Source organism: Oncorhynchus clarkii, unplaced genomic scaffold (genome assembly GCF_045791955.1).
Source record: "Oncorhynchus clarkii lewisi isolate Uvic-CL-2024 unplaced genomic scaffold, UVic_Ocla_1.0 unplaced_contig_1132_pilon_pilon, whole genome shotgun sequence".
NCBI lineage: Eukaryota > Metazoa > Chordata > Actinopteri > Salmoniformes > Salmonidae > Oncorhynchus > Oncorhynchus clarkii.
In genome coordinates this window covers 39,514-52,149 of record NW_027258382.1, presented here as the reverse complement: position 1 = coordinate 52,149, position 12,636 = coordinate 39,514, and the positions used below count along the sequence as shown (strand labels likewise).

The 12,636-nt window shown below is 40.0% G+C and overlaps 1 protein-coding gene across 1 annotated transcript; it reads left to right on the top strand.

Moving 5' to 3' along the window:
* The first annotated feature begins 4,772 nt into the window (after window positions 1-4,772).
* LOC139396832 (5-hydroxytryptamine receptor 3A-like) lies at window positions 4,773-11,890 on the top strand. The gene is made up of 8 exons (XM_071143749.1): window positions 4,773-4,868; window positions 4,982-5,026; window positions 5,502-5,608; window positions 5,819-5,988; window positions 7,865-7,986; window positions 9,431-9,641; window positions 9,839-9,988; window positions 11,625-11,890. Exons 1-8 carry the CDS (start codon window positions 4,773-4,775, stop codon window positions 11,888-11,890), a joined length of 1,167 nt encoding a protein of 388 aa, XP_070999850.1.
* Window positions 11,891-12,636: the final 746 nt, after the last annotated feature.

Below are 12,636 nucleotides of genomic sequence, written 5' to 3'. Positions count from 1 at the left end.
AAACCCGCAGAGGTTGTGAAATATGAACACGAGACTCACACGCTTTTGAAAATAGGATTACTATTATTTTCTATCAGTATCACGATGAAGATAAGATCAGACACCAGCTCCCTAACAAAGTGGACTGAGTCTCGTTTAAAAATGGGCTCGGTTTAAAAATATCACTTTTTTACATGATGGCGGTTCCACGTACGTTCCCTTGACAAGTTGTGTGGGAAAAATACTATTTGTATTTTATTCTGTTATATTCTTACTATAAAGTATATGTATGTTGACTGTGATCGGGTAGGTGTGTCTTGTCTGTTAAATGAACAAAATAACAAACTATTGATTTTATTTGGCTGTACAGCCCCGTAACATAGGTCTAATTAAACTCGAAATATGCTATTATGTTCTTTTTAAAATATTTTTATTTGTCATGTTTCTTAGGACCTGCCTAAACAAATTAATAATATACATACAGTTGAAGTCGGAAGTTTACATACACCTTAGCCAAATACATTTAAACACACACATTACCGGGGGCAAACTACCTGCCCTCCAGGACACCTCCAGCACCCGATGTCTCAGGAAGGCCAAAAAGATCAACCACCCGAGCCACTGCCTGTTCACCACTCTACCATCCAGAAGGCGAGTCAGTACAGGTGCATCAAATCTGGGAACGAGACACTGAAAAGCAGCTTCTATCTCAAGGCCATCAGACTGTTAAACAGCCATCACTAGCATACTGACCACTTTAATAAATGGAACACTAGTCACTTTAATAATGGCATTTTAATAATGTTTACATATCTTGCATTACTCATCTCATATGTATACTGTATTCTATATTATCTATTGCATCTTAGCATCTGCTGCTCTGACATTGCTCATCCATATATTTATATGTTCTTATTCCATTCCTTACTTAGATTTGTTGTGGAATAGTTTGATATTACTTGTTAGATATTGTTGCACTGTCAGAACTAGAAGCACAAGCATTTCGCTACACTCGAAATAACATCTGCTAACCATGTGTATGTGACCAATACAATTTGATTTGCTGATCTAGGGTGTAATCATTAGTCTAACAGTTGCAAACGAGAGTTTCTGTTGGACAGATTCAGATATGTTTATCCCCATTTCACTCTGTTTGCTTCCATTTCAGAAATGTTTTTCAACAGAATGGGTGGAATGGGTGCAGTCCTGATCACACGTAAACACAGTTACATTTCATAGCAGCCAGATCATAGAATTCCTTCTCGCATCCTACTCAACTTTTTCCTTTGCTTGGTAACTAGGTAACATAGCATCCCTCTCTGTTTGAGCCATGTGTTTGGGATAGGCTAAACTAGCTAGCTGCATTCGCTAGCTAAGTGAATGTGAAAAAAATACTAAATATAACTAGCTTTCTCTCTCTCTCTCTCTCTCACTTGCTTCTCCATTCTTTAAGAAATCTATTTGTTCAAAACTGTTCTGTTTTCTTTCTCTCTTTGAGTCAACTACTCACCACATTTTATGCACTGCAGTGCACCGCTTCTGATCAGTCAAAGGTAGTAATTACATGTCTGTTGTGGTTGTTGTTTACACAGGATGGTGAAATGAATCCTGGGAGGTTAATTTAAAAACTCATTATTTGGGGATTATGGCCAAGCACACACTGTATAATATCAAGAATCATAATAACGTGTAGACAGTTTGTGGGGGTGTGTATGTTCTCATGGAAGACTGCCGTGACCACATGTTCCAGAGCAGCCTTTATAAGGGTCAGCCCAGGTGTAGCTTTGGCTTGAGAGGAAAGGAGAAGGCAAGTGGTGATCACTAAGCATCTAAAAAGGTAGGTTTTCAGTCCATCTTCTAACCGTTTCATTGGAGGAAACTCGTCATTTCTACTAAGACTGCGCACCAATGTCTAACTGACCATGTACTTTGTGACAGGAGGACGTGCAGGGATGAGACCCATGGACCACAGCGTGCTGAAATGTTGTCTCTTCTCTCTACTCTTGCTAACAGGTAAGACATTGGGCTCCATTTTACTATTTTTAAAACAACACAAATTGCACCAGAAGAATGTCATCTTTATTGTTCCTATTAGCATTCGTAAAGTATACAGACCCCTTGACTTTTTCCACATTTTGTTACGTTACAGCCTTATTCTAAAATTGATTAAATCGTTTTTTACCCTCATCAATCTACACACAATACCCCATAATGACAAAGCCAAAACAGGTTTTAAGAATTGTTTGACCCCCTCCCCCCAAAAAAGAAATATCACATTTACATAAGTATTCAGACCCTTTACTCAGTACTTCGTTGAAGCACCTTTGTCAGCTATTACAGCCTGAAGTCTTCTTGGGTATGAAGCTACAAGCTTGGCACACCTGTATTTGGGGAGTTTCTCCCATTCTTCTCTGCAGATCCTCTCAAGCTCTGTCAGGTTGGATGGGAAGCATCGCTGCACAGCTATTTTTAGGTCTCTTCAGATATGTTCGATCAGGTTCAAGTCCGGGCTCTGGCTGGGCCCCTCAAGGACATTCCGAGACTTGTCCCAAAGACACTCCTGCGTCGTCTTGGCTGTGTGCTTAGGGTCGTTGTCCTGTTGGAAGGTGAACCTTCACCCAAGCAGTCTAAGGTCCTGAAAGCTCTGGAGCAAGTTTTCATCAAGGATCTCTGTGTACTTTGATTTGTTAATCTTTCCCCCAATCCTGACTAGTCTCCCAGTCTATGCCGCTGGAAAACATCCCCACAGCATGATGCTGCCACCACCATACTTCACCGTAGGAATGGTGCTAGGTTTCCTCCAGACGCGACGGTTGGCATTCAGGCCAAAGAGCTCAATCTTGGTTTCATCAGACAGGGGAATCTTGTTTCTCATGGTCTGAGAGTCCTTTAGGTGCCTTTTGGCAAACTCCAAGCGGGCGTTTTACTGAGGAGTGGCTTCAATCTGCCACTCCACCTGCAGAGATGGTTGTCCTTCTGGAAGGTTCTCTCATCTCCACAGAGGAACTCTGGAGCTCTGTCTGAGTGACCATCGGGATCTTGGTCACCTCCCCGACCAAGGCCCTTCACCCCCAATTGCTCAGTTTGGCCGGGCGGCCAGCTCTAGGAAGAGTCTTGATGATTCCAAACTTCTTCCATTTAAGAATGATGGAGGCCACTGTGTTATTGGGGACCTTCCATGCTGCAGAAATTTTGTTACCCTTCCCCAGATCTGTGCTTGACACAATCCTGTCTCTGAGCTCTACGGACAATTCGTTCGACCTCATGGCTTGGTTTTTGCTCTGACATGTTTTTGCTCTGACAACTGTGGCACCTTATATGGGGCGGCAGGGTAGCCTAGTGGTTAGAGACATGTAGCCTAGTGGTTAGAGTGTTGTACTAGTAACCAGCAGGTAGCCTAGTGGTTAGAGCGTTGGACTAGTAAACGAAAGGCTGCAAGTTCAAATCCCCAAGCTGTCAAGGTACAAATCTGTCGTTCTGCCCCTGAACAAGCAGTTAACCCACTGTTCCTAGGCCGTCATTGAAAATAAGAATTTGTTCTTGCCTAGTAAAATAAATATAGATGTGCCTTTCCAAATCACGTCCAATCAATTGAAGTTACCCCAGGTGGACTCCAATCAAGTTGTAGAAACATCTCAAGGATGATCAATGGAAAGAGGATGCACCTGAGCACAATTTCGAGTCTCACAGCGAAGTCCTCCAGACTTATGTAAATAAGGTTAGGTTTTTTATACATTTGCAAACATTTCTAAAGACCTGTTTTCACTTTGTCATTATGGTGCATTGTGTGTAGATTGATGAGGATTTTATTTTATTTGATCCATTTGAGAACATAACAAAATGTGGAATGAGGGAAAGGGTCTGAATACTTTCTGAATGCACTGTATGTACAAAGGTATGTGAACACCTCTTCAAATTAGTGTATTCCAGCTATTTCAGCCACACCTGTTGCTGACAGGTGTATAAAACCAAGCACACAGCCATTCAATCTCCATAGACAGACATTGTCAGTAGAATGCCCTTACTGATGAGCTCAGTGCCTTTCAATGTGGCTCCGGTCAACTGTAAGTGCTGTTATTGTAAAGTGGAAACAGCTAGGAGCAACGGCTCAGCCGCAAAGTGTTAGGCCACACAAGCACACAGAACGAGACCACCTAGCGCTGAAACGTGTAGTGTCTAAAAATGGTCTGTCCTCGGTTGCAACACCAATCTGCCTCTGGAAACAACATCAGCACAATAACTGTTTGTCGCGAGCTTCATGAAATGTCCACATACTTTTAGTCATGTAGTGTATTGGGGCGATAATGGACTAGCGATAGAGTATCAGGTCACTTTTGACAAATATTGAGTCACTACTATGAAGACATGCAACAACCTTATCCCATTTAATTTAGATTAAGTTGGTCATTTCTTGCACTGTGTTGTTGAACTATTGGAAAGCATCATTGGTTCCTGGAAAAGCACTATATAAATCCAATGTATTATTCTGAAATGATATACCTGTCTCTGGTTCCACAGTGTCTGCAGCAGACCCTCCATCCAATGCAGCCATTTTAGCTAGTGAAATGACTCCAGGCAATGCATCCAATACAGCCAATGCAGGCCAAGCACCCAATACATCCAACACAGCCAGTGCAAACCAACCATCCAACACAGCCAGTGCAAACCAACCATCCAACACAGCCAGTACAAACCAACCATCCAACACAGCCAGTACAAACCAACCATCCAACACAGCCACTTCACCCAGGGCAACGACACCCTCCTGTACAACACGTCGATGTCTGGCCAGCATGCTGATTGCGAAAGAAGCTCTGAGTCAGCCACAGTCTCCATCATGCATCTCAAATATCAGTGTGCCGTTAATAGTGTATGAAACTCTGTCTGTCGTAAGTCACTTTCTGTTCCTTTTAATTGAGTTTTGTACAATGTGATGAGTTTCAGAGATAACCTATTGACAGTTATATCATTATGTGATGAGGAATTATTCTCTTCCTAATAGGATACAAAAAACCTCCGCTTCGAGAGTCGTCTGCAGGTCATACTGGTAAGTACACATCAAACATCAAGGGAGACATTCAAGTAAATGTGCCATTTTGTAATACTTCTCATGACTATGATTCTTCCCCCAAGCCATAAGACTGCTGAACAATGAATCAAACGGCCGGCCGGACTATTTACATTGACACCCCTCCTTTTGTTTTTACACTGTTGCTACTCACTGTTTATTATCTATGCATGTCAAACTTTACCCCTACCTACATCTATAAATGACCTATGACCTAGACTAACCTGTACCCCCACACACTGACTCGGTACCGGTACACCCTGTATATAGCCTCGTTATTGTTATTTTATTGTGTTATTATTTATTTTTTACTTTAGTTTATTTAGTAAATATATTCTTAACTCTTGAACTGCATTGTTGGTAAAGGGCTTGTAAGTAAGCATTTCACGGTAAGGTCTAAACCTGTTGTATTCAGAGCATGTGACAAATAACATTTGATTTGATTTAAAACTAGTCTTGGGAAGACCCTGATTTATCATGGGACACATCAGTCTATCATCATGATGTGGTGGTCCTGCCTGTCAGTAAAATCTGGACTCCTGAACTCCATGTGACTAATGGGTGAGTCCACTTACAACAGAATACAATAACCTACCAGTAAGTTATATTTAACTTATTCTTGATTCCTTTTATAACATGATCTTCTAAATAGCGAGTAAAACATCTACAGAAATTAGAGATACAGTATTTATTTTTGGAGTGGCCAAATGTTTAGGTGTGACAGTTTAGTAGATCAATCCTCAGTCTGTTCTTAACTTCTCATGTCTAAAGAGTGCAAACAACGATGAAGCACGGCAACAAGGATTTACTGGTGCACAGCAACGGGACTATAGAGCACATGGTCATCATGAACACTGTGGTGGGCTGTGAGGTCAATCTGTACAATTACCCCTTCGCTTCAGATTTCTGTGCCATCGGAATCAATGTATGGGTATTTAGTGGTAAGTGCATCACTTCAATCCTCATTCTGTCTGCTAAACCGCTCTTGCACACTTACTTACTTACCAAAGATCTTAATAAAAACAAGATGTTACTAAAAACAACTAAAACATTTTTAAATCTGTGTAGCCTACTTCAATTCAGTATATAATGCAATTCAGTTTATTTGTCATCTTTGGAATTTTCTATGCTCCCTGACTGTCTAGTTTTTATTTTGGGGCTGGACACAGTAAATATTATTTTGGTGGTTTTTTAAATTGATTTTTATTTGAATTTATTTTGGGCAACAGACATATACAACTAAATGTACAATGTGGACCCAGAGGATATCACTTGAAAGTATTCATTAAAACGTTTCCAAAGTGGTCCTCAATGATAAAAACAATAACACATATAACCTCAAGACCATCCATTTTCAGATCTGAACGAGGGTTAAAATGCATATCATTCCTAGTAAACACACACGCCGCCACTGTTTCGGTCAACTCTATGAATGCTATAACCTGATAGCTCAACCTCACCGTCCTCAATTGACCCATCGAGCCATGTTAGGGGGCTGGAAACAGTGAATATCATTTTGGTACTTGTTAGTGGGCTGGACACAGTTAATATTATTTTGGTGCTCATTAGTGGGCTGGACACAGTCAATATTATTTTGGTGCTCATTAGTGGGCTGGACACAGTCAATATTATTTTGGTGCTCATTAGTGGGCTGGACACAGTCAATATTATTTTGGTGCTCATTAGTGGGCTGGACACAGTGAATATTATTTTGGTACTTGTTAGTGGGCCGGACACAGTGAATATTATTTTGGTGCTCATTAGTGGGCTGGACACAGTGAATATTATTTTGGTGCTCATTAGTGGGCTGAACACAGTCAATATTATTTTGGTGCTCATTAGTGGGCTGGACACAGTCAATATTATTTTGGTGCTCATTAGTGGGCTGGACACAGTCAATATTATTTTGGTGCTCATTAGTGGGCTAGACACAGTCAATATTATTTTGGTGCTCATTAGCGGGCTGGACACAGTGAATATTATTTTGGTGCTCATTAGTGGGCTGGACACAGTCAATATTATTTTGGTGCTCATTAGTGGGCTGGACACAGTCAATATTATTTTGGTGCTCATTAGTGGGCTGGACACAGTCAATATTATTTTGGTGCTCATTAGTGGGCTGGACACAGTCAATATTATTTTGGTGCTCATTAGTGGGCTGGACACAGTGAATATTATTTTGGTGCTCATTAGTGGGCTGGACACAGTCAATATTATGTTGGTGCTCATTAGTGGGCTGGACACAGTGAATATTATTTTGGTGCTCATTAGTTGGCTGGACACAGTGAATATTATTTTGGTGCTCATTAGTGGGCTGGACACAGTGAATATAATGGTTCACAAAAATGTTGGATTGGATCAGTCCTTGGATTTTTGGCTCTGTTTTTTCTCGGTTTCAGGAAGGAAAAAATTGTATGAACTTGAGAAACATTGCTTTGATATTGATGACCTTAGAACCTGATACCAGAGCCACTGTAAGAATGGATCCTATCAGTGATGTTGTTACACCACAGTGGCTCCCTCAGAAATATTAGTTAGGCTACTACCACTGTAGTAGGGTTTAAAACATTGACTACTTTACTCAAAATCATTTCTCACACAAAACAGTTTTTCCATCCATTTAGTTTTTCCCATCCTCTCCTGAGAACCCAGATAAAACCGAACCAAGAGCCAAAAATCATTGGAATGAACAGGAACCAAATATGTTGTGAATCGTTACACCCACAATGCCTATTGTTAGAAACAAATATTTTTTTGTTATAAACTATGTTATGATCTATGAATGACTGAACTGGTATCAAATATCTGTTTTTACAGGATGTGGCATGTTCCTGAACTTTGGGAAAGTGAGCAAAACTAGTGCAAACCGCGGAGACTGGCTAACCGAGGAGGTGGAACTCAATGCTAAAGGAGGCAGAGATGATCGCAACTATCTATGGGTTAGTGAGTGTTCCTGGTGATTTCAGTAGTTTATGTAGAGTAAAGTATCTTTATCTATGGGTTAGTGAATGTTCCTGGTGATTTCAGTAGTTTGTGTGACATGTAGAGTAAAGTATCTTTATCTATGGGTTAGTGAGTGTTCCTGGTGATTTCAGTAGTTTATGTGACATGTAGAGTAAAGTATCTTTATCTATGGGTTAGTGAATGTTCCTGGTGATTTCAGTAGTTTATGTGACATGTAGAGTAAAGTATCTTTATCTATGGGTTAGTGAGTGTTCCTGGTGATTTCAGTAGTTTATGTGACATGTAGAGTAAAGTATCTTTATATATGGGTTAGTGAGTGTTCCTGGTGATTTCAGTAGTTTATGTGACATGTAGAGTAAAGTATCTTTATCTATGGGTTAGTGAATGTTCCTGGTGATTTCAGTAGTTTATGTGACATGTAGAGTAAAGTATCTTTATCTATGGGTTAGTGAGTGTTCCTGGTGATTTCAGTAGTTTATGTGACATGTAGAGTAAAGTATCTTTATCTATGGGTTAGTGAGTGTTCCTGGTGATTTCAGTAGTTTATGTAGAGTAAAGTATCTTTATCTATGGGTTAGTGAGTGTTCCTGGTGATTTCAGTAGTTTATGTAGAGTAAAGTATCTTTATCTATGGGTTAGTGAGTGTTCCTGGTGATTTCAGTAGTTTATGTGACATGTAGAGTAAAGTATCTTTATCTATGGGTTAGTGAGTGTTCCTGGTGATTTCAGTAGTTTATGTGACATGTAGAGTATCTATCTATGGGTTAGTGAGTGTTCCTGGTGATTTCAGTAGTTTATGTGACATGTAGAGTATCTATCTATGGGTTAGTGAGTGTTCCTGGTGATTTCAGTAGTTTGTGTGACATGTAGAGTTGAGTGTTCCTGGTGATTTCAGTAGTTTATGTAGAGTAAAGTATCTTTATCTATGGGTTAGTGAGTGTTCCTGGTGATTTCAGTAGTTTATGTGACATGTAGAGTAAAGTATCTTTATCTATGGGTTAGTGAGTGTTCCTGGTGATTTCAGTAGTTTATGTAGAGTAAAGTATCTTTATCTATGGGTTAGTGAGTGTTCCTGGTGATTTCAGTAGTTTATGTGACATGTAGAGTAAAGTATCTTTATCTATGGGTTAGTGAGTGTTCCTGGTGATTTCAGTAGTTTATGTATGTAAAGATACTTTACTCTTCCTGTTTTATAAGGCAAAGCTTGACCAAAAATTACACTCAAAAAAGACAATACGCTTGAATCAACATTAGCTAGATGCACACAACCGATGGTGAAGGATGTGGACTCATTGACATTAGAATTCTGAAAACGCCTGACAGTTTGATGTTGAAGTGTAATGCTCTTCCCTTTCAATGTCAAACAAACGTTTAGATGCAAAAACTCTTTCTCTCTTGCCTACCTGTCTGTCTTCACAGGTGTCGCTGAAAATGCGGTCTGAAAACCCATTTCTGTCCCTGGTCCTGCCCAGTATACTGATCATTGTGGCAGATGTGGTGAGCTTCTCCCTGCCACTGGGAGGGGGCGAGCGTATCCCATTCAAGGTTACACTGGTTCTCAGCTTCATTATGTTCCTCATCATCCTCAACGACCTACTGCCTGGAGGAGGCCAGTGCAGCCCCATCATCCGTGAGTGTCCTGTTTAAACAGGGTTAAACTGTTACATCACAAAACACAACAGCCTAGATCATCAATAAAACATTACATCATACAAGACATTACTCTATTATTACAAATGTACAATATAAAATCCACCACAACATGACAATGTGTGTATAGAGTGCATCCATATAACACTCACACATCTCTCTCGTTGTTCTCCATAGGAAAGCACTTCTGTTTCTGTTTGGTCATCCTGGTGTTGAGCACGTTGCAGTCTATGGTGCTCACACGCCTGGCTAAGTGTGGCACTCTCTGGCCCTGCAGCCTCTCCAAGTCCAAAGACTCACTGCTTAAAGACACAGACAATGAAGAGGGTAAACTTTTTCATTCTTCTGTCATCTCAGTTATCCACAGAGCAAGATATATTTTCATGGTTTCCAAAGACATTAACAAAACGTCCTTATACAACCATTTATAACCTGACCATGAAGTCATAATGACGTTATTGCAACCAGTTTTACTGGGTACTCCATAAAAAAAAAGCTACTCAATTTGATCTTTAATCTGTCACTGAAAACTATGTCATTAATGGTTTAAGGTTTAAATGAAGGATGTGCCGAGTACAAAACGAATATCGGACAAAACGAATATCATAACGGATATGGAAACTTCCAGATGCAATAATGATACAAGTCTTTTTTGTAATTACCTGTGATCAGAACATGTTCAGCTGCCAGCACGCATCTGTGTCACAAATAGTGTGAAGCGTTGTAAATAGCCTAACTAAATCGTTTGTAAAGAAACGGGCGGGGTATAGGTTAAGGCTGCTGTCACGATTGGATTAGAACAAGCGCATCTCTCCCTCTCTCACTTCCTGACTGTCATTCCCCGGCACCAGTCACACATATGCCGGGTTCACGTGCTTATCGATACTTCCTAACTTGTTGTAGTTGTACACCACGGGAGGTTGGTGGCACCTTAATTGGTGAGGACAGGCTCATGGTAATGGCTGGAGCAGAATGAGCGGAATGGTATCAAATACATCCAACACATTGTTTCCATTCCATTAGCTCTGCTCCGGCCATTATTATGAGTCCTTCGGTCAGCTGCCTCCTGTGTTATACACCTACCTAGAGAAGAACCTTTTAACCGCTTTCAGGAACAAGTGTTCTGTCAACAATGTCACTAAATAATGTAGGAAATCTAAACAAGGCACAGCAACCCTGGCTATTGGCGCCGTACAGACAACATCATCTGCTATAGAATCACACAGGGTCACAGATACATTATCAGTGTTTCCGGCCCAGAATGGAGCCAAACTTTAACCATACCAACACTGGCAGACATTTGATACTGGCAGTTTAACAAGTCATCAACAGATATGAGTTTAATATTATTCATCTTAAATTCCTCACTAAATCCTGTGCATTTTTAGCTGTCGGGATCGTTTCTTAGCTTTGATCAATGTGTGAATGAGTGAAGGAACATACAGATGCGTTGTGAGTTGTGTGAATGAGTGACGGCGCAGTAATTTGTGAATGAGGTATGTTCTTTACCTGCATTTAAAGCACACTTCTGGGTTTTCTGATCTCGAGTAAATCCGATTACAACAATCAACTGTGATAAAATGAATACGGTTACAAATAGTTTTTACAAAAATGTCTTCATTTTTTATCTCTTATTTAATAGTGTTATATTTAAGTAATAAGGCCTGAGGGGATGTGGTATACTGTATGGCCAATATATCACGGCTAAGGGCTGTTCTTAAGCACGTCACAACGCCTTACCCGTGGTATATTGGACATATACCACAAACCCCAGAGAGACCTTTTTGCTATTATAAAACTGGTTACCAACAAAATTAGTGCAGTAAAAATGTATGTTTTGTCATACACGTGGTATACTGTCTGATATACCACGGCTGTCAGCCAAATCAGTATTCAGGGCTCGAACCACTTATTTTATAATAACTTATATATATATTTTCCCCCTCTCTCTTACTTTGTCTAGTATCCAAATCTGATATTGCTGTCATCAAACTGAAAGCCTCTGAGGAAAAGAAGAAGAATACAGACCTCCAGAAGGTGGTGAAATTTCTCAACAAAATGGCTGCACAAGATCAGAAAAAAGCAAGACGCCATCGCCTTGCCAACAAAGTGGACTTGATCTGTTTCTGTATCTATCTCACCGTCCTCATTGTTTACGCAGTCATCATTTTATATTTCTCCTTTGGTTCTTCATGCGAGATCAACCATTTAGAATTCTGTGAATACTAAATTGTTAATTTGCTTTTAACAAAAATATTAAAAGAAATGGTGGCCATATGATAGAGAAAGCATTCCTATATCGTTTCTATTGTGGCGTCTGTGAGCGCACGGGCAGCGCCATTGAGGCCATCTCCATTTTGAAGTAGTCCATTTTCTTCTTCTACTATTTCAATGAGTTGGTAAACAAACTGAAAGGGTGCATCCTGCCACATGTAGTGAACAGGTATAAAGTTAAGGTTGATGATTTACTGCCACATGTAGTGTACAGGTATAAAGTTAAGGTTGATGATTTACTGCCACATGTAGTGTACAGGTATAAAGTTAAGGTTGATGATTTACTGCCACATGTAGTGTACAGGTATAAAGTTAAGGTTGATGATTTACTGCCACATGTAGTGAACAGGTATAAAGTTAAGGTTGATGATTTACTGCCACATGTAGTGTACAGGTATAAAGTTAAGGTTGATGATTTACTGCCACATGTAGTGAACAGGTATAAAGTTAAGGTTGATGATTTACTGGCACATGTAGTGTACAGGTATAAAGTTAAGGTTGATGATTTACTGCCACATGTAGTGAACAGGTATAAAGTTAAGGTTGATGATTTACTGCCACATGTAGTGTGCAGGTATAAAGTTAAGGTTGATGATTTACTGCCACATGTAGTGTACAGGTATAAAGTTAAGGTTGATGATTTACTGGCACATGTAGTGAACAGGTATAAAGTTAAGGTTGATGATTTACTGCCACATGTA

Coding starts and splice junctions, on each gene's coding strand:
- LOC139396832 (XM_071143749.1), top strand. CDS start 4,773: ATGCTGATTGCGAAAGAAGCTCTGAGTCAGCCACAGTCTCCATCATGC. Junction 5,027..5,501: donor GTCGTCTGCAGGTCATACTG/GTAAGTACACAT, acceptor ATTTAAAACTAG/TCTTGGGAAGACCCTGATTT. Junction 9,642..9,838: donor CCAGTGCAGCCCCATCATCC/GTGAGTGTCCTG, acceptor TGTTCTCCATAG/GAAAGCACTTCTGTTTCTGT.